This window comes from Lonchura striata, chromosome 17 (genome assembly GCF_046129695.1).
Source record: "Lonchura striata isolate bLonStr1 chromosome 17, bLonStr1.mat, whole genome shotgun sequence".
Taxonomy (NCBI): domain Eukaryota; kingdom Metazoa; phylum Chordata; class Aves; order Passeriformes; family Estrildidae; genus Lonchura; species Lonchura striata.
This window is the reverse complement of record NC_134619.1, coordinates 11915115-11937609: the sequence shown is the minus strand read 5'-3', so window position 1 is coordinate 11937609 and position 22495 is coordinate 11915115. Positions and strand designations below refer to the sequence as shown.

Sequence of the window (22495 nt, the reverse complement as noted above, 5' to 3'; positions counted from 1 at the left end):
CCTGAGGTCATCCCATCTCATAAGAACCTTCCATACTCCGCTACCTACAAGTCCCCGGCGCTATAGCAGTATTTATAGTGAAAAGCCCAGCGGTAGTTTGAACACCCGTGGGTGCTCCTGCCGCGGCTGGGAGAAGGAGCGCGGCCGTGCCCGGGGCAGCCCCGCACGGGAGCGGCCGCGGCCGCTCCAACACCGCCCCCTTCGGGCCCGGCAGCGCCGGAGCCGCGGGGAGAGGCGGGGAGAGACGGGGAGCCGGGCAGGAGGGAGCCGGGCTCGGCTGCAGCCCCCGCTGCAACCCCGCGGCAGCCCAGAGCTGGCCGCACAGGTGCTCTGTCCGGGCATCACCGCTCTCCTTCTCCCTGTGCGAATTCCAGCTCAGGTGATTGATCCAGACTGATCCGAGCCCTATTCAAGGCCTTGGGTTTCCTCCCCCCACCTTAGCATTTTGGGTCAAGAAGTTACCTGTAGACAGCGATTCTTAGAATTGTGCCTGGAATTGTCTCCCCTGCCTGCGCCTAAGCCCTAGGAGCGCCCAGGGCGCGGTGTGGCTCGGTGTTCGGCAGTGAACTCCCGAAAGTAAAGTGCGTAAGGGTGGAAATTGCCGTGTGTAGCTCTAGGTGCCCGTGAGCTGCTCGTAGCAGCCGCCCCATCAGCCGGCAGGGCTCGGGGGGCCTACCCCCCTCCTTGGCTCCAGCAGAGGGTCGCTCCCTCCATCCCATCCCATCCCCGCGCCGCTGCCGGCCCCAATCCCACCCCCAATCCCAGCCCTCCGTTTAACGCCAGCCCCTGCGCTGCCTCGCCATCCCCGCCGGAGCCAGGGCAGGAGCAGCAAAACCTGCGCGATGCTGCGCTGCTGCCGCGGGGCGCCGTGCGTGCGCGCAGCCGGGCTGGACTAGGCACCGGGCGGCCCCGAAGCTGCCCTCCCCGCCGGCCGCGGAGGCAGCCGCTGCCCCGGGGGAGGGCAGCGGGGCCGGCTCTGCGCGGGCGCGGCCGGCGCTGGGCTCGGGGGGCACCTCCCGCCCGCCCCCCGCCACTCCGGCGGCTCCGCCGAGCAGCACCGCGGCTCCGGCTGCCGGGGCCGCCGCGCAGAGACACCGATGCGGGGGATAGCGGCGGGGAGACAGCGGCTCCGCGGCAGCGGGGAGGGCAGGTGAACTCCGGGGAAGGATGACCGGCGTCGCCGCGATCGTCTTTTTCCTGCAGCTCTTGCCCAGGGCGGACGGGCAGGTCTTCCCAGGTGAGTGATGCCCGCCCGGCCGGTGCCCCGCTCTTGCGTGCCCCGGGGAGCCCGGCCGCGGGCGGCTCTGCCGACAGCCAGAACTCTTCGCCTCGTCCGTCCTCCAGCCCCGCGGCCTCGCAGGGAGCTCCCGGTGCCATCCGGGGGGCGGCGGGGGATGGAGGCGCCTCGGAAGGCGCTGGCCAGCGGCGGCGAGCAGCCTCGGTAGCCGCCGGTGGCGGAGGCGCCGGGGCTGGGATGCGAGGGGCTCTGCCCGGCCGTGCGGGGCTCCGCGGGGTCCCGCCGAGGCTGGGGGCCGGGGAGGCTCGCTCCTGCGAAAGTTGCGTGTAGCAGGGGGTGACAGCATCGCCTTTATTCTGGGATTCGCGACACGCGAGGCGTTTTTTGGTGGAAAAGAGCGTTTGCGAGCCCAAGGCAGGAGCTGGCTCCTGCGGGATGTGCAGCGCGGGGGGAGCCGCTGCCTTTCCCCGCCGCTCAGGGGAAGGGGTCTGGGCTTGCTCGGGGAACTTTAGTGGCAGCTGCTCCACCACTTGCATGTCACAGCTCCAGGAACTTTCTCGGGGGGCTCAGCTACTCGGATCTGCTCCTTCCCAATTGTCACTTTCTGTGTCGCTGATGTTAAAGAGTACTTTGCTCCCTGGCATGTGTACAGTAATAGTAGCCGGCTATTTTCCCACTCCTACGAGTTCGTTTAGGCATAGTTTGAATTACTTGAAGATGACAGGTGCTTATAAAGCTGGCTTTCTCCTCCTGTGCTATTCTGTAGGTAATCCAAAGCTACATGGGTCTTGTTTTTCTCCTGGGTCTTGCAATACATTAATTTTCTCACTGCAGTTTGTGCTTACACTAAAAGATAAGCAGTTATAGCTTTTTTCCTCTCTTGACTCAGGGGAAAAAAAAAGTGTTTTAAACTACCTCCATATTTAGGACGAGTAAAATTTCCCTGTGCTATGTCGCTTAGCATAGGGATACATCTCATTGCCAGGACTTAGGCGTGCTGGAGGCACGAAACTAAGTTGAGTTCATCTCAAACACAAGAAGGTTTTTGTGACTCGGAGCAGCTCGGGTGGCTCTGTCTCGCTGTTTAAAGCAGCAGCAGCGGCGTGTCGGGGATGCTGAGCACCGTGCCCACCTTGCCCCGAGACCCTGGCCCGAGGAGCTGCTGTCACCGCCCCGGCTGGCTTTGACACCACCGGGATCGAGTTTACATTGCTAGGCAACTGCACAAAGCACTGATTTATTAGAGAGGCTGAGAAATCTAACCTAGTTAAATAACTGCTTCCTTGAGTAAGCAATATGTGGAGCTATTTATTTCCCCCCCTTCTTTTCTCTCTCTCCCAACTGTTTTCGTGTTCTTGACACTTGTCATATCAGTTGTGATTAGATCCAGGGCTTTTGATGAATCATTTAGCCAGATGCTTGGAAAGAAGAGTGTTCTGTGAAAATAGCAAAGTTTTAAGGGGGCAGAAGACACTTTGTATTTGAGGGAGATAATGTAATATGAGCTAAACGCATGAAAATTTAACATCTTTCAATTATTTTTAAGAAAGCAGTGAAATATTTTAATTGCCAGTTCCGTGGAAATAGTAACTGTGAGGGGGTTTTAATCATTAGTATCCCCTTCTCCTTCCTATTTGAGTGTTCATCCTATCATCCAAATTTTAATAACTGCTTTCTGAGCTGCTTGTAGTACTGACATTATGATAAAGTTTTCTACTCAAAATTAATATCTGACGTGAAATGTATCGGTCTGGATTGTGTCCCTGTAGCTAATTTTTTTTTTTTTTTGAATGGTAAAAAGCAAAATTTTGCAGTACTTTGTCCCTGAAAATTCCGTAAAGTTTGAAGTGGCCCCAGTTAATGCCACCGGTGTCTTTCCGCATCTTCCATCAGGTGGTGCTCTCTCCATAACTTTTAGAATGTAAATACCTCCTGTCTCCGATTATTTTTCAAAGACTACTGCGTTTATACAGCAGTCTTTTGTTAAACATCCCGAAAAATCACTCTGCAAGTTGTTGGCTGGGTTTTTTAAAAAATAAACTTATTTTCTTAAGTGATCGCTGGACTAGGAAATAGGGACGACACAAGTCAAGAGGAAATGTAGTCAGTTCCTACCCGATTTGTACAGCTGCTGCTGCTTTGTATTATCCCCAAAGTAAAATTAGGAATACTACAAAGAGACAGCAGAATGCTTATGGTTTCTCCCTGGAATACCTCGTTTCATCCTGAGGGAGCTGGCTACCACTCATTTCTTCATGCAATTTCTCGATCACTATTTATAACTCTTCTCCCCAGCAATTACTTCCCCTTCCCTGCAGTCTCTGTATTTATTTGCAACTCAACATATGCTTTTCGAGGTTCTAAACTTTTTGTCAGCTCCTAATTTAAATGCTTTACTTTTCCGTGCCCCCACAGAAGTAGCACCAGGTAATGATAGTGGTAGCCAGTTTTTTCAGGATTTTGAAACTGGAAGAGCATTACTTTTTGGAAGGTTCTTCTCCTGAAACTCAGTGTGCGGCTTTTCTCCACCAGAACACGTGGGGTATTCCTGCAGTTGCCGCACACTTTGCTGTTGTGTGTTTTGTGAGGATTTTTAGCACAACAGGGGGGTAAATAGGGAGATTAAAGTCATTTGCAGCTGTGAAAAAGCATCTGGGTGGGGAAGTAGGACAGAGGGTTTACATAGGGGCTGCTGCCCTGAACACCGGATTATTTAACGCTTGTTTTTCTTCTGATGGCAGTGCTTAATTTGGTTTCCCCCCTGTCCTGCTCCTTGTTTTGCTGGCGGAGCTGGAACGCTCCCAAAGGCTGCTGCCACATCGCGAAGTTGCGGCAGCTGAGAGTTCATTACACAGGGCTGGTCCAGCGAGGAGGGAAGATGAAAAGGGAGCAAACTGCAAAGAAATTTTTGGGGGAAGCCTTAATTTAGTAGGAGTTCATTTGTTCAGGTTTTGCTGCCAGTAAATTGGCGGTGAAAAACGGGCCTTTCTGAGCGAGCTGCTGTGTGTGGCAGTTGTTAACAATGCAGCCATTTAACTCAATAATCACTTTTCTCTCCCTCTGGGGAGCTGTTAGTGCCACAATTCCACTTTATTTTTATCCCGGCTGGCTCGATTTGTTTTCTAATACATAAACAATTAATCCTAAGAAGGTGATGTTGTGAGACTGCCTCTTTCGACAGCGGCAACGAAAGGTCACTGTGTGTATAAAGGCGTTTGTGAATCTCTGAGGGATAATCCTTCTCTTTTACAAATGCAGAGCCCTTTTTAACCATCCACCCTCCTGCAAGTCCCCGAGCTCCGCTTCTCTTGTTTAATTGTACTTTTAAAGTCTCTTACGCTCTGCGTGCAGGCCCACGTGCTCTAGTTTTCATTAATATTATGGGAATGATTTGGGGCACTTACTGTAGAATATTAAAGTATATATTTTTTTCAGAAGGCACCATCATCTGTTGCCATGGAAACCCGAATAGTAGTAAAGATGTAGGTCTGGGGCTTTGAACCTTGAAAGCCACGGACAAGGGTTGTTTCTTATAGGAACAATTACTTTTGTACATGAAATCCAGTTAAGTGGAGAGAAGAAAGAGAAATAAATTGATCTGTTCAGCATTGCTCTGACAATCCTCTTGAATAACATTCAGCACAGAAGGATCAGTGTCTCCGATTCTCTCTCTGTGTGTGGTGTGGGTTTTTTAAAGCTCGTTATTTATCATAATAGTTGTTTTATGCCTCTGGTAATTTTCATTGTGATTTTATAAGTGAGGTGCACGAATGTGTATTGGCAGGTATTGTTCTTCACTTGAATGGGAAGCACTCCATGCACAATGGAGAGGTGTGCATTGGAACTTAAATATTTTGGCAGTGGGCAAATTTGAGACTGATTTACCGTGGCCCTAATTAAGAAAAAGAATAAAAATAGCAGATGTTGTCTGAAATCCACCTACCAAAATCTGATTGTATACATGGCTTTGCTCACTGATGAGAGTGACAATACTTCTGCTTTCCCACAGAAATCCTGCAGCCTGGTTGACATACCCACCAACCCTTACGGTGTTTGGGTGACGAGCAGCAGGATGAGTATGTGCATTGCTATATAAAGCCCTCTGTCTTTCTAAAGAGACATTCCTTAATTTTTTATGGAAACTGCTGCAGTCTGTTTCCTCGGTGTCTTGTAAGGCACAGATTAAATATGTAACTGAGCTTCCAAAATATGCTCATAGGAACATTCATAGATCAGACTTTCCTTACGTGTATTTGAAGTTAGCAGCAGCATGCAGGGGTCACCTGCTGCTGTGAACAAGTTGTAGTCCAGGTCTCCATCTGTGAAGCAGGAAACTTTCTGTGTCTCCCATTGCCTCAGTAGCAGAGGGCTCCACTCTCCTGAGGAAGGGCTCATGGGTTGCCATTCCTTGGCTCTGTGTTCATATTTTGATAAGAAGATGGTATATGGCTCTTCTGGTATTTCTGGAACGTTTTATAGAGCAGCATTACTTGGCTCATTTAAGCCAATGTATTTGGCCTGGAGTGACTTTTTTTATACCACTCACAGTTCCTAGTTTTCTTATTTATTTTCTTTAGCTGGTGCTCTCTCCTGTTTGTGCTGGATGCTACTACTTGCATGTAGCTTCATTTTGATGATATCTGCTTTTTTTTTTGAGACATCCTTACCTACCTTTTACCCTGCCACCTTCCTGGCCTGGTGCTGTCCCTTACTTCTGAATGCCACTTCAGGCAAAGCCAGAGAAAAAGAGCAGGCACACAGCAGTGGTGGATGTTGCTGATGGCATCAGTGAGGACTTCTCACAGCTTGGTCCTATCTTTCTGTGCATTTGTCATTACATAACAAAAAAATAGTTCATTATTGTGAGCTCTAAAGAACATACATCTTCATGGTAAAGGAGACAATTACTGTGTCTTAATCAGACTATGCATCATTTAATCAGTCCTGCTTGTTTTTTAATATCCAATAAATACATCCCATCTATCACTGCAGTTTGGAGATGTCAAATGCTTTTGTAAACTGGATGACAGGACATTGCATGTTCCAGAGGAAAATGCTGATAAGAAAGAGATTTCTGCTAAAGAGAATAAGGACCTCTGGAGAAAGAAGGCTGTTAGGTGCTGTTTGATGCCCCAGTTAAAGATGATGTAATTCTGGGAAGTCCTGGTAAAACAGGACAAGGAACCCCAGGAAGAAAGAACCTACTTAGTGCTTGCTCTCCTCTGGTTTTCTTGTTCTCTTTTAAGTACTGCTTGTAAATCAATCCAAGGCCAGTTGCTTGATTTTTCCTCCAGCTGGATCCCCCTGGGACTGCAGCCTTGGGAATTCAAGCCGACTTGGTGAATTCTGCTGCTGTTTGAAGCGGTGCTGCTCATGTAGCTGAAGAATGATTGAGCTGCTTATGAATTTTGGGAGGATGGGACCTGGCTCTTGTTCCTTGATATTTTTGAGTTCATCTCTCAGGAAGGCTGTGGGGTTTGACAGCTGATGATGTTGTGTGGGCACAGATCAGCCCTGCAGCCTGAGCAGCCTCCTGTTACGCAGAGCTCTTTGTTCAGCCGTGCTGCTGCCTTTGTGCTGGAAGTGCTCAAAGTGTCCCATATCCCATGTTTTCTTAGCTGAAACGGCTTCAGATCTGGCTTTACAGAGGAAACAGAGTTTATCACTTGTTTTCCACATATATCCTTGTCAATCTCAGCTTCGTTCCTGGTAGTGACTGTGTTGAATCACTGGGAAGCAGCTCCTGGCTGTGAATTCAGCTGTAGAGTGAAGGAGGGCTGCTCCACTCTTCTCCTCTGCAGTGCTGTGAAGAACAACAAAATCAAGAGTATTGCCACTTCAGCCAGAGTTTATCCAATTTTTTTTTGTTGAAAATCAATCTTTCCCTCTTTGAATTTGAAGAAAGTATCATTACTTCTGTGAGCAGAAGTAGGGCTTCAGGCTGTGCTGGGGATATTATTGGAATATTGTGCTTTTGACTCCAGCACTGCTGGATTTGTTGCTGCTACCTTAATCTGAGCATGTGTGAATCTTCCTTCCCTTAGAACTGACTCAAAAGTCAGCCCTCAATAGCAGTGGGGAGAAAAGAAATCCTAAATAGGCAAATATACCAACTTTGTGAAGTGAGCTTTCAGGATTTTTTTTAATGGCTAAGTGCGGAGAAGGGGATGGTAATAGTGCCACGTGGTTTTGTTTATTTGAGAAGATAAACGATGATTTGTAGGAGTGAAAAGCCTGCGTGATTGTGACTAGAAGAAGTAGGGCACAAAGCAGGGGAGGAAGAAGGGAATTAAAGCAATTTGCTCTATAATGGGCCTTTCTTCCTTTAGAAATGTTTAGTGGAAGTGCGGCAGCATTTGCTGGATAAGCAGAAGAGCACTTCTGTCAGCAAGAGGGGAAGTTGCTGAGCTTGATGGTTCATTTCTCCAGAAAAGGGATTTGCTGTCAACGTGTACCCACTTAGGTGCAGGCAGCCCAAATCTCATTCTGCATTCCTAGGTGGTAATTCAGTGCTCTAATGGGAACAGTTGTTGCTGAAAGTGTGAAGTGCAGTGTATTTCTACCTCAGTCAGGCATTTCTCAGGGAAATATTTTGTGGTTTTGATGTTTCTGCAGAGGTGTGTGGCTGAGAGGTAGATTTAAAAAGCCCCAACCAGCTAAGTAAGGCAAGAGGCTGTCCATGTAAATCTGCCACTGCTTTTTGCTGGTACCAAGAATTTTTACTAATTTTTTACTTAGTTCTAAAGAAAAACACCAAAAGAAACAATAATGAGCTATTTTTGGTGTTTTCCATTCACATCCACCTGTTTAAAAGAGCTAAATCTCTAGAAAGTCTGTTCTGTGCTTCCTCTGGTCTTTGGCTTGGGGGTGTTTGCCAAGTGGCTGAGCACAAGTGCTGTCACCTTCTCACCCGGGGCTCAGAGACAATTGCCAGTTTTGCAATGGTACCAACTCCTCTCCTAATGAGCCTCTTTAATAGAAACTCCCTTTCCCCTCTTAATTGTTTATTAAACCTGAAGGGATGGCTTTGTTGTGTGGTAACTTTGGAATACTTGAAGAGCCAACTGCTAAATGCTTTGGAGGCACAAATTACTGGGGTTTTTTGATACCCTGAAGAATATTTTCTATGCAGTTGTATAAGGGAGAAACAGAAACAGCAGCAGAAACATCAGCAGTGCCACAGTGAAGCAAGAGGGGTGGCAGCTGACAGAATCCTGGTGTTTGGTGGGGTTAGTGAGGCAGAGTGTGATGGGAAGGAAAATGTAGTGTATAGAGCAGGTGTGAAGAGAAATAGGAAAGGGGACATGGCCAGAACAGAAACATTAAGGAAACAGATATGGAATAAAGCTCTGAAGTGGGCTGCTTGGTGCTCTCAGGCTGGGAGGGTGGCTGGCACTGATAGAATCTCCTTTTCTTTAAGCTAAATATCCACCAGAGTCATTGTGAGATACTCATGGCTGCAAATTTTGCTCCTTAGCCTGAAACATGGGATACAGCACATAGTTCTTTAATTTCAGTGATTGAGCATCTCCTTTCACAAACCAAATGAATGTGAATATTTTGAATTTACCTGCAGCCCATCCTAGTTTTGTTTAGAAAAGTGTGTATTTATCTGTTATATTTGCCAGTTGCTAATGTTTTAAGAGCTTTAACCATGCCAGCAGCAGCTCTCCCTGTTGTTCCTCCAGCTCAGCTGGCATTTCAGAGCTCTGCTCATGTGTTCACACGACAGTTGCACACTGTTTATTTCAGTAATGGGAAGGATCAAGCATGTGAGAGGAAAAGCCTGTTATATTTACACTCTGCAGAACACTATCACAGTGGCTGATCAGGATATTTTGGGTACCTCAGGGCATTGCTGGGCCTGGGTCAGAGCCTGTGCCAGACAGCCCAGATAGAATTTGTCTGTTTCCTCAATGTTTCTGTTCTGGCCAAATCCCCTTTCCTATTTCTCTTCATACCTGCTCTATACACTACATTTTCCTTCCCATCACACTCTGCCTCACTAACCCCACCAAACACCAGGATTCTGTCAGCTGCCACCCCTCTTGCTTCACTGTGGCACTGCTGATGTTTCTGCTGCTGTTTCTGTTTCTCCCTTACACAACTGCACAGAAAATGTTCTTCAGGGTATCAAAAAACCCCAGTAACTTGTGCCTCCAAAGCATTTAGCAGTTGGCTCTTCAAGTATTCCAAAGTTACTACACAACAAATACCTATCTTCCTCAATTTGTGCAGCAGCCAGCCCTAATTAAACATCCAGGAGCTAAAACCAGTCGCTCATCTTCGCTCCTTCCCTTCAAAGATCTGTTTTTTGAGCTTTTCACTTGAGACAGATTTTTTTTGTGTTGCACTGCTTGCTCTGGCTGTACGGGGAGCAATCAGCTGATGGATTTGACTTTCAGATGGGTGGCCTGGCTGCTGTGCCAGCACTGACTCGTTCCCTCTCTGGAAGGTGCCCTGGGGCTGCTGCTGCTCTCCTGCCTGGCAGGGCAGGTACAGAGAGCGAGCAGCCAGCATCCCCCATCCCACGGCACTCCTGTGCACAAACACGTGCATTTGGTCCTTGCCAGGATGCTGCACTGCACCCACTATTTCATTTTGGGAAGTGGGAATTGATTTCTTTGTGTAATTCCACCTGGAGTTTCCCCTAAATACGATCTGAATAATTATCTTGTTGAAAAAAAGCTGCTCTAAACCAGGTGCTTCCCTGCAGTTCTTGAGTTCCACCAGGGAGGATGAATCTATGTGATCTAGTAAAAAAGAATAGGTTTAAAAAAAAAAACCAAAAAACTAATTTAAAAATATATTTTTGCTATGCAAATGTTGGTCTAAACATTTCCCCAGCTTCCTGAATAAATTTTTTGTTGGAGATAGGGTTTCCTACGCAAACAGTAAATATTTTTATGATTAAAACATGGGAGATGGTGTATGTACTAACAGCTATCAGCACGTGGTAGGAATGATCAGAGAAGTGGAAAGCTTGGAAATAAACACAGTGTCTCTGTTGGCACAGGGATAACCCTGGAGACTGCCAAGGCCAGAGCCTGCAAAAATAAGAAAGTATAATTAATTGTCCTTAAATGAACTTACCAAGCAAAAATAACCCTTTTAATGTAAACACTCAACTTTGCATCTTTTATAATAAAGCTTTTCCATGTGCCAAAGATTTCCATTTTCTATAATATGTTTATTAAGATTTCTCTGCATATTTATTGTAAAAAATAATTAACATAGAGAGTACAGCTGCACTGGACATCTGCTTTAACCTTGCACTTTGATTTTCTAGTAACAATACAAAACCATCTCTGATAATGGCTGGGAAGTAATATTTTGGAATGTTACTTAGTAGTTTCTGAAGGTCACTTGGCAGTTGTCTATATTGAGTCACTCCTGGGTTTTGGTGTGATTTTTTTAGTGTGGGTTTTTTTGATGGTGATTTTTCTCTTGTTTGGGCTTTTTAGAGGTTTTGCTTCTACGCTGATGAGCAGCCACTGCTAACAGAATGCTCAATAAATGAATGTTTCAACAAAAGAAGTTAAATTTTCTTGTGTCCTTTAGTGTAATTCCCAGTGGTCGCTGACTGCAGGGGGACTTGCAGGTGTTTAAAACATGAAACAGCAGCAGCATTAACAATACATAAACCCCAAACTTTTATCATCCTGCTTGCCAAGAGTAATTCATGCTAGAATTGCTGGAGAGAATACAGGAGAGTATTTGGATTATCCACTTTGGATTACCCACAGAGTTCTTCCTCATAGGGGATGGCAGAAGGATCACTCATCACATTCAGACTTCAGGTGCAATTTCCATTGAAGTTGAGAACATTTAGAAGTAGTTCCTTTTATAAGTTTTTGCTTAGTGATGGTAAACTTTTGTATTTTCAGTTCTTAAAAAAAAATGTTGGAGTTGAGCATCTCGAGCAGAAATTTAGCTGAAATCCTGAGTAGTATTACGATGTAAATCCAGAGTGAAGGTGTATACAAAGTGATTTTTGGGAGGAGGAGAGAAATCTGGAGGTGATTAATGCTGAAATTTTTGGCAATTGATGACATATTTGCATCAAACTGAATGTGGGTTTGAAAAGCAGCGAGTGCACTAAGGGCAGAATATGCCACCTGCTGTGTTTGTATTTTAAAAAGTATATGTCAGGATGTTTTTTCTACCTGGAATATTCCCCCTGAGCATCCTCTTTTTTCCAGGAGTGACAAATTAACATATTGAGAGTACACACAAGTGACAGCAATTTCTCCTCTTTGGAATGAAGATTTACAGTATCTAAATCCATTTAATTTCTGTATTTCTAACTGAGAATGGAGCTGTGAAGGGGAGAGTACTTCAGAGGGAAGGAAGGGGAATAAGGGAGAAATATTTAATGTACAAGGAAAAGCATAGAATGAGATAAAACCAAGCAAATAATTACTTTGGGCATTATGCAAATATTACTGTAGATCCATGAGGCTGGGGAATTGTGTCCCAGAGGAAATGGTGGAAACTCTGTTGTCTGAGTCACTTTAATTTGGACAGGACAAAAAACTGAACAATCCACTGCAGGCTTTTTTTCCCTCTAAAACTTCTGACTTTTTTATAATGCTGTTGAAGAGAGAACAGAAGAGGAGGTAGAGTGAGGGGGAAAAAAAAAGTGTGATTATGCTGTATTTAGTATAAGTGATAACACGTACTAATGCTTCTCTGCTGCTTCTTAATTAATCTGATTATCTGTTAAATATCAACAGCATCATGGTGAAGGCAAAGTGATATCATCTGCCCCTCCACATCTCCCTCACCCCTAAATCTGCATTTAGACCTTATCTAACCTGGGGGCAAAATAGTGAGTGTGGGATTAAAAAGCCCAACCAACAGAGAGCAGACCACAAACAACCAACCCCACAAAAAAATCTCAGCCAAAACCCCCAAGCCAACAGAAAACCAGCCCAAACAAAACAACAAAACCCCAATTAGAAGTGCAAGATATGATCTGGAGGTGCTAAAGAAGCACATAATGTACCAGTCAGGGAGAGGAGGAGTGTTAAGCATGTGATGCCTTATTTCTGTATCAGAATTCCCGAGTGCTCCTGGCTGAGTTCTGCAGAGCTGTGGCAGGGGAGCAGCAGCCCTGGGGGGCTGAGGTGGCACCCCAAAAAGGGCTTTAGATGTGACATCCCACCTGCACTCAGTGCTGCTGTGTGAGGGGTCCGTGCAGGACCTGAAAATCCCTGAGCTGCAAATGGGGAACATCACATTTACGTGGGTTAATTCTTTATCTTGGAGTGCCTGAAAGGACAGGGTGGAACACAGGGCTCTGAGGTGGGGTGGTGAGTGTGTCTGAATGCTGGTTGTGAAAAATGCATATTTTGATTGGCTTTTTGAAAAAAATCACAATGAATATTATATGTGTAATGTTAGAAAGTTATGCTGTATTAATTCTCTTACATAGTGTGTTAAATGTAGTTTTAGGTTACAATATAATGTTAAAATAGAGACTATGTATGTGGGGGGAGTTTTTTTTAGGAATGAGATACTCGCTTTGAGGAACACCTAAATCTTCCAAAGGAGAGGAATTTATGGTTTTCTTATCAGAAGAAGTGAATTTCTTCAGGCCTTGCTCAGACTCAAAGATGCTGTAGGGATTTAAGGAAACAGCTGACATACAACAGACAGAGATTCTTGTTTTAAATAAAATGTATGCATAACCATGAAGGATATATGAATATGCAACAAGTATATTGGTTTAAGGGTGATTCCTTTGTTCACAAAACATGCTTTTCATGACTTAGTGTCCAAGAGAATCCAGACATCCATAATTCTTTGCTTTTTATTGTCTTGTAATTGTCCTAACTCTAAACTTTATTACTCTAATTGTATCATTATTTTTATATCCATTTTACTATTATTAAACTTTTAAAATTTTAAAAACCAAGTGATTGGCATTTTTCACACTGGTGAAAGCCCAGAAATTCTATAGCTGTTGAGACACCTGAGAGGAAATTAATGATTCTCTCTGTGGAGCTCAGTTTGCATAGTGTGCAGTAAATAATGCATGGGTCCACGGAGCTGGAATAAAACAAAATATTGAGTAGCTGCCCCTCCAGTCAGGGCCATCCATCTTTTGCATAAACAACTAAAGGTCCCATGGCAGAAGTGTGTGGTCAGGGGATTTTTTTCAGTCAAACCTGCAAGAGGATTGGCATAGGGTTTTGTGGATAACCTCCTGCTAGTGCAACTAATACCCTTGGGAAAGCTTGATTATTTATTGATGTTCATATTTGTCTTTTCTTAGTGTGCCTTTGTGGCAGGGAAGCCCATCACTGAGTGGTCAGGAGTTTGTGGGCTTCTCTTTTTTAGCTGCATAAATGTACAGGGGGGAGGGGTTGCTGCTCTATGTGTAACTCTGCAACACCCTCATCTTTTTTTATTTCACCCCAGAATTGATAAGGCAGGGATATGAACAGAAGTTTGGGGATTTGGGCAGAGTAAAGTGCTTTTCCAGTCTAAACAATTTATGTTGTGAAAAGTTCATGATAAGCCACGGAAAATTAAGGAGAGTGTGTTGGAATTAATGATTTGTTTTTTGCAGTCATAGATTTAGATTCCACTGGCACCTAATTCATGCAGGAAGGCAAAGCTGTCACTTCCCAGGCTTTGTCTGTGTCAGGATGGTGACTTAGTTAATTGTTCAGAACTGGGTGGCACTGGAAATTTTTCTTTTATGAGAATTCAGGACAAAATGGGAGCCTGGAAACTTAACCCGTATTTTGTTGGTGGTACATGTCCATAGAGCTGTGCAGGCAGCTCCTCTGTGAGCTGATCATAAAGGGCTGCCAGGAATTTTATTGTGGTTTAGACATGCAAGGAAGCAGCTGGACTGCAATGAATTGGGATTTGAGCATTTATGGGTTTGTTTAAATTTGTATTTGCTACATGGTGCACTTGTACTTCTTTTTTGAATCAAAATCAGCATCATGTACACAATTAAGGTCATCCTGTGCTTCACTGGAGTCGTAGAAAGCTGGGTGGGGAAACCAGTGCTGTTGCAATTAAATGGAATAATTTGAATCCCATTAAAGAAAAAAAAGAGGAGAGAAAACACTGTTATTTATCAGTCAACTTGAGGGAATTAATGTCTTCTGAAAATTAGCATAGATCCTATTGTTTTTGCTATTGTTCTCAGCATTGGTATTACTATAGAGTTAAAGAGAACAAATTATAATGAATTTTTTCAAAACTTTCATTTTTCTTTATGCCCCTAGGCTTCCAATCCATTTTCCTTACTCTGCTCTCTCCTTTTACAAGGCATTTAGTGGCTGTTCATTCCTGCTGTGTTCCTGCAATGCCCATCCATGTTAAATGATGTTCTAGGAATTTACAGTGGCACAGCAGCAGGTGTTTGTCTGTGCTCATACCATGTGCCCAGTAAACCTGCAGATCTGTTCCTGTCGAGGCTGTCAGGGTGACTGGAGCTATTTAGATTTTCCACTGTGACAACTCTGTTAAGAGAAGTAAAAAGGTAAAAGGCATCAGTGGTTAAAAATGTTTTAGCAGATTTTTCTTAGTCTTTGGTCTTGAGTTTGACTTTCACGCATTTTTTGGATGGGGGGAAGACAGGAGAATGGTGGTTCGTGCCAAGCTGCTGGTGCAAGGAGGGAAGCCCTGCTGGAGGGCATCTTCCTGTGCTTCATGGGCTTTGCTTTTCTCCTCCTTGGGCTCATCCCACCCAGCCACGAGTGCTTCACTGTCAGGGGCAGCTGGTGGGACCCCAGCAGCGGGAAAGTCCTTGTTCCCCGAGCCCAGCAGCCAAAGGAGAGGTCTGGAATGTGTGAAGTTGAGTTTTCAAGGTTGTTTATATTTCCTTATCTACAACATTCTCTCTCTGACCTGATGAGGTCTGTCTAGTACAGAAGCCACAGCAGTCTGCCCCAAGCCTTGGGTGGCTCCCACATTAGATACTCAAAATTACATGTTATATGTTTACAGATTTGTGCCAATGCCCACCACCTATGTTACACAGTGAATTTCTACCTTAAAACAATAGAAAAGTGTCACCATCACAGCAAGACATGGAGGAGAAGAAGGCTAGGACATGCTCAGATTCTTCCATCCTGTGCCCCTGTGTTACATTCTAAAAAACCCCAAAATTCTACTTTTCCACCCTGTGTCAATTTACCTATTACACTACTCAAAGCCTTGTGGCTTGTAATTCCTCACACAGAGTTGGCAGCCTCTCCCATGGGTTAAAATGGAAGCCACAGGTGATTTTGACTTCTTGCCAAGGTCCCCAAGCCCCCTCCCTGCCAGGGTCTTGAGACAGCCAGGGCAGCCAGAGGGATGTCCTGGGGTCTGACACTTCACCTCACACCTGCCAGAGGCTGCTGCCTGCTGGAGAGTCCTGTTGAGAATGCACACCAAGGATCCTGAAACTCTGAAAAATCCAGCAGGACCAGGGCAGGGATTGTCCCCCTGTGCTGGGCACCGGTGAGACCCCACCTCGAATCCTGGGGTCAGTTCTGGAGCCTCGTGACAAAGACCTGGAGGGCTTGGACAGTGTCCAGGGAAGGGGCTGGAGCCCCAGGAGAGGCTGAGGGAGCTGGGAAAGGGCTCAGCTGGAGAAAAGGAGGCTCAGGGGGGACCTTGTGGCTCTGCACAGCTCCTGCCAGGAGGGGACAGCCGGGGGATTGGGCTCTGCTCCAGGGAACAGGACAGGAACAGCCTCAGGCTGGGCTAGGGGAAATCTAGATTGGATATTAAGGAAAATTTCTTCATGGAAAGGGTTGTCAAACACTGGCACAGCTGCCCAGGGCAGTGGTGGAGTCACCATCCCTGGGGGTAATTAAAAGGTGTGTGGATGTGGCATTTGGGGATGTGGTTTAGAGGTGGCTTGGTCAGTGCTGGGTTAACAGTCTGACTCAATGATTTTAGAGGTATTTTCCAGCCTAAACAATTCCATGATTCAGTGTTGTGGGTGAAGCTTGTGGCAAGCTGCAAAAATTCGAGAGAAGCATGGTGGGATTAAGAAGTTTGCTTTTTGCAAAATTGCAATTTTCTCTTTGTCATGGAGAGAGATTCTACTGGTGTGGTTCATGGAGATTCATGCAGGACGACAGGGCTGCCAGTTCTTAGCCTGTCTGTCAGAACAGACACCTGGCTAATTGTTCAGAAATAGATGGAACTTGGAATTTCTCTTTTATGGGAGCTCAGTACAAAATAAAAACCTGGAAACTTAAAACTGCAGTTTACTGGCAGTACATGTCCCTAGGACACAGTTATAAAATAGTACAAAGTAATGGAAGCAGGAATTGCATCTCCAAGCAAAATATTTATGTATGAATTGACCTTGGCTCTTTCTACTCCCTTCCTTGCCCTTTAATATTTTAAAGAGGAACTAAATACCAATGAAAAATTATTTGTTGTATTGAATAATATTCCCCTGGATACCTCTCATCAGATGATAACTTTGATTCCAAAGATATTAGGGAGGAGGAAAATGTTTATGTTGCTGTTTTACAGCAAGGCAAATCGAGTACAAGAACATTATCTGTAATATATGAGTAATTGCACGAGGAAATGATTTAAAGAAAATGTATTTAAAGATGAACATGAATCAAGGTTCCCCTCCCCCAGTCCCTTATGATACTTCACTGTTAATTAATTCTTTCAGACTTAAGGATATCACAGCACTCTGTCTGCTCCTGGCTCACCAGGAAAATCAAAGTACTCTGACTCACCACTCTAGTATTTGGTAATCTCGCAGGTGGGAATGAAATCTTGCCTTTTTTAGCTAACTTCAGCTTTCCTTGGGGACAGAGCAGCCCACTGAATGTTGCACTGAAATCATGCAGCCTGTGAGAGCTGTGCACTCTTCAAACTCTCAGGAATTCCTGCACTGGGGCATGCTCCACCAGGGAGCAGGTGGATCTTTGGTACTGTGCTTAGATCAGGGATTTGGAGGCTCAGGTTCCCTCTTCCCAACTCTGTCCCCATCTTGTTTGATAACCTCGAGCAAGTGAATTTTTTCCATGTCTCACAGAAGTATATTGTAAGGAGCATCCTTGTTTCTTTTCTATCTCTCAGGAATTTGGGGGTGCTTAATGAGCACTGGTGAATTATTTGAAGATCTCCTGATGAAAGGTGCCATGGGGGTGTATGCTTTCAGGTTGGCCCCTATTTCTCAGTAGTATCAAATGATAACTTCTCAAGAAGGTTTGTTTAGATCTTGGCTGTCATCCATGAACACGTTCAAAAAATCAGTGGAGCTACTTCACCTTCCAAAAACCTCAGGAACACTGAGTGGTGCCAGCTCTTCCTTGGAGGAAGAGATCAGAGAATCATGGAAGGGTTTGGGTTGCAAGGGACCTCAAAGATCTTATTGCACCCCTGCCATGGCAGGGACACCTTCCACTGACCCAGGGTGCTCCAAATCCTGTCCAGCCTCACCTTGGAAACTTCCAGGGATCCAGGGGCAGCCACAGCTGCTCTGGGCATCTCCTTCATTCCTTCCCATGGACATGGAGAATGCACATGAACCTTCTGAGGCTGAGCTTTCCCAGCCCTCCTTGTGTGTCAGGTGCTCCAGTCCCTCCACTATTGTTGCCTTCTCCTGGATTTGCACCAGGACATCGTGTAATAATTGTGTCTGTGTGTCTGTTTAATCCCCTCTGCACAGATAAACCCTTATGCAAAACCTGTTCCTACTGTCACATTTTTCTTAGTGTGTATTTTACACATACATGTATATTTTAGGATTTATTTGGAGGTAGCTGATGCACACAAGGTAGGATTTCCCAGGTGATTCTTGCTTGATTAAATTTCAGTGTGTGCTTGCTCAAATATTTGGCTTTGCTGAATAAATTGGTGTATTATGTTCATCCTGATTTACTGTCTCAGTGCTGTCCACTTGGTACAGAAAGCTAATAATCAGAGTGTCAGTAGCTGTTATATTTTCATTTAAGGGAAAACATACTAATTCTTTTTTGAGACAATATACAAGAGAGCTTTATTTTTTGTGTCACACTGACTTGTCTATAATTTTTTTGCTAGAAGCTGAGTTTTGTTTTTGTTTTTTTTTTTTAGACCTTCTTGAACAATTTATTTATTCTTTTGGAGAGCTAAAAATGCTTCTAGTACTTGGCCTCATTAAAGTGTGGATGTCCCTGCTGTCCTTGTGGCTTGGACACTAGGACTAAACCTAGCTTATAAGCAAACTTCAAGTGTGTTTTAACTTTGTAAATTATAAAAAAGCCAAGTCAGTTTTGTCTCCTGTGGTGTGTTGGGGCTGTTTGTGGTTTAACTCACTGAACACATTTAGAGGGAGTGGTGCTACCAAGTGTAGTGCTGCATATTTGGCACCTCCAAAATCCCTTTTCTGCCAGCACTCTCTTTGAGACTTACTTTTGCATTTGGTCACGTCTTAATATAGCAGAGCAGTGTTTGTAGGAGAAAGAGGGTTGTTTTTTTTTCTTTTTTTCATTGATGGAGCTGAAGTAGAGAGAGCTCTCAGTGGGGACAGGCTCCTGCTGTGCTGTGGGTAAGGGCTGTGTGCCCAAACCCTCCTGGTTAGTCTGGGCTTGCTCCTGTGGCTCCACTGGCACCTCTAGCTCCCATTACAGCTTTGACAGTGCTGCTGTCTCTCTGCTTAGAGCAGTCTTGTTAAATTTAATGATTTTTGAAATCTTCCCCTGCCTGCCTGTGGTAGTGTGTGAACTGCAAGTATTCTTGGAAGCAGGTTGAAGAGTATTTTAAATGTGTGCATTAAACAGGGCAGGAGAGAGCTCCTGAACCCCCCTGCTTTAGTGGGGAAAGATGTGGGCATTTATCTGGGCTTGTACACATCCACGAGCTCAGCAGCATGGCTGGTGTAGTTGTCTGAAGGAGCTCCTAAATAGTTTTTAACAGATGGAAAGGATGGTTTAGGATGAGACTTTGCTGTCTGGGCCAATTGCTGAGGCTGTGCAGGCTGCTGTGGCTGCAGAGAGCCTTTGGTTCATGTTGGAGGGCTCCCAAATAAACAGGGTCAGCCTCAGTCCTGTGTGTAGCTGTGCAAGTGGGGGTACAAATAGATCAGGGATCTATTTTTTTTTAGTCATTTACCTCTATCAGTGTTAGCTCATCAGGGATCTTGTTTTTTTTCAGTTATTTACAGATCAGGGGTCTGTTTTTTTCAGTCATTTACCTCAGTAGTGTTAGCTCATTTACCTCTCCTCTAGCTCAACAGCACTGGCAAGACAGGAAAAACGTGTCAGTTTTCACTGTATTCCTGCAGCATTACTTACTTTTTGGGGAAAATGTTCAAGTTTTATATTACATGGTGTAGGAATTGAAATGGAGTATTTTACTGATGAGTGAAATCAGAGTCAATACTCCAACACTTGTTGAGAAGCAATCTTAGGCAGAAAGCATGGAAACTGCTTCAGCTCAGAACATAACACTTTGGGATGAACAATTAAAATCTATTGATTTTTAACGTGGAGGTATTAAAGTAAGGAAGTTTAGTGTCAGCTGCTAAATTGCTTTCTTTTAGCACTGTTTCCTCATCCAGATAAAGTCTTGCATGTAGAGCTGACTGCCTTTTTCCTTTCCCCCTGGCATCTTCCTAAAAATCTCTTTGCACATCTGTGCTGAGCTGTGGATAAGCCCAGGCTGAAAATTGTCAGAATTACCAATGGATGCAGAAATATTTCTGAATTGGGTTGTAAAAGAAATGCTTTTGTAAAACCTCTGATGGCTTTGGGGACCAGGTGAATTTTGGCAGGATGTTTTGTCAGATTTCCCTGCTCCATGTGTGTCCCATCCCTGCCCTGTGCATCTTGTGCTGGCGGAAAATGCTAAGTTGTGAATTCTCTCCCAAACCAGACATTGAGTCAAATTATTCTCTTGGGGTTTTTCTGTGAGTTAAAGGATACCAATCTGCACAAAATCTCTCTATACAAGCTGGTGATTCTTAGCAAAGCTGGGAATAACCCCATTGTTCCCACAAATCCATATGGTAAATATTTTACCTCAAAAAGAGAAACTATATGAACAAATGTTGGGAGGTCTTGGGGTTGATTTCATCCTCCCCCCTCTCATTTTTTAGGGTTTAAAACTCAAAATAATGTAGCTGCCTGTAATTCATACAATCCGCTCTACACTTTTTTATTTGACTTTAGATGTTGCAGATTTTTATGTCTTTGTTTTGCAACCCTAAAAGTTCAAGAGTATGTATTTATATCCACCTGTGCACATTATTCTTATGCAGAAGAGGGGACAGAGGTTTCAAGGGGGGGGCCTTGAAGACAGTTCTAGTAATTCAAACAAAGCTGGAAACTTGATTAGCAATCCCATAAGTAAATGTTGGGGTTTTGTTTTAATTTCTCTGCTGTTAATAATTAAAGGTAAATTACAGTGTTAAAAAACCAAAAAAACAACTTTGTGGAAAGATTGTAATTTGCATATATGGGCCAAAGTCTTCTCAGGTGTGGTAATTTCCAGTGTAGCAAGAAGGATGCTTAAGGAAAGGCTTGGGGAAGAGATGAATTTTTAGGTTTGAAAGGAAAAAACCTGGGTTTCTGATGTATGTGACTTTCATTGATGCTGCTCACAGATAAAATACAAGCAGCAGAATTTTGCCTGTGACTTCAGCTGTATAGAGAAGACATTAAAGCATTCTTTGAATTGATGTAAAGGTTTGTGCATTAACAACTGAGCAGCTGTGCTCAAGGATCTGCTTGAAAGCCCACATGGAGGAAAGTTCCTGGGTAACCCTTGGGGGAAAGTTCCTGGGCACTCCTTGGAGCTGACCCACAGCCATTTCCTCCTTCCAGCTTTGTGGCCCAGATAAGTCTGAGGATTTTTAAGTGATCTTTGTCCCTGTGAGTGTGGCATCTCTGTTTGCAGACCCCTGAGAGGATTATTGCCCACATTTCAGCTGGCAGAGGGTTCCCCACGAGGAGGGGAAGGGGCTCAGCTCAAGTCCCAGCAGGGACAGAGGCCTTCACCTTGCTCTGCTCTGACTGAGGATCCTCGTGCTCTGTCAATATTTGATGGTTCTGCTTCTCATCTGTTGGAATATTGCCCTTCTCAGGAAAGCAAACATTTGCTCTTCCCTCATTTTAATAGTAGGCTGTGAGAGAAAGGTGGTGATTACTGCTTCATACCAGGGGTCTAAAAGGCATCTGAGTGCTGCTGGTTTGTTTTTCTTAAATGCCAACTTGTTTTTCTACTTGGATTGCTGAAAATAATGTATGTGTGTGTAGCTGTTCTGTAACATGTGCAGATGGAGGCCCTGACTAACTGTGAGGTTTGGGGACTATCTTGGCCCTGAATTAGGGGGGGGGTTAATCACATGTAGGAAGTTATTCCTGTCGTTCCTCTTTTGCCAAATGTAAAGCTTCTCTGGCACATGTAGTATCATATTTGGGCTGATGTCCAAAAATAAAAAATGGTCAATAACGATTGCCAGTTACTCTGGCAAGGAACCAATTATCCCATTCTGTTTCCATCCCTCTGTGCACATGTCAATAAATAATCACTCACCCGTGATCCCAATCAACTCTCTGAATAAACATATGTGTGCTGAAAGCTTTGAAACTCTAAGTGGTAGCAAATATCAAAATGCCTTTACTCATTTGGATTTCTTTCCATCTGTTAAAATACCCATTGAGGCCTTAAATTGTTTGATTACACTTAAAGTTGACTATGGAAAATCAGTTGCACGTTGCATGGACTGATCCATATTGATACTCATGCACTGTGTGAACTGTGTAATAGGACTGGGAAAGTGTCTCAGTGCTGAATAATGGGATGCTGTGCTGCAATAATGGGATTTCTGTCTATTTTAGAGCTGCTCAACTTTGAAAGGTGTACTGAGTGACTTTGCAGTTGTCCTTGTTTGTGATTTTATAATAAGCTGTTCTGCATGTTAATTATGCAGGCTCAAGACTTTCAGATAAATCCAATATTAGAAGAATTATTTTATAAACAGTCAGTAGATATAGTAATGGATAATGATAGAGATATTTTTGAGGCTGGAGTGGTTTTATTGGTAGTTGTGTGGACAACATGTTCGCAGTGTTGCCAGTGCATTCCCCAGGCTGCAGTGCTGCTCCAGAGTAATGCTGACTTTGCCTTTGGTCCATAGCAGCTTCAGCAGGCAGCATCAGACTGCCTCCAGGGCCCTGGAAAAGAGAGGAGCTCTGTGGCTGCATGGCTTCAAACACAAGTGGCATTTCTGTTTTTGCACGTGGCCTGGACTGCAGGAAAACGGAGGGAAAGCCGTGGTGACAG

General features: G+C 44.6%; 1 protein-coding gene across 5 annotated transcripts in view; it reads left to right on the top strand.

Moving 5' to 3' along the window:
• The first annotated feature begins 997 nt into the window (after window positions 1-997).
• PTPRT (protein tyrosine phosphatase receptor type T) overlaps window positions 998-22495 on the top strand; it is a 465371-nt gene continuing 443873 nt past the window's right edge. For all 5 annotated transcript variants that reach the window (XM_021535473.3, XM_021535470.3, XM_021535472.3 and 2 more), the window contains exon 1: window positions 998-1237. In XM_021535473.3, coding sequence (XP_021391148.1) covers window positions 1168-1237 — 70 coding nt within the window. In that variant the 5' untranslated portion in view covers window positions 998-1167. The remainder of the gene's footprint in view (window positions 1238-22495) is intronic.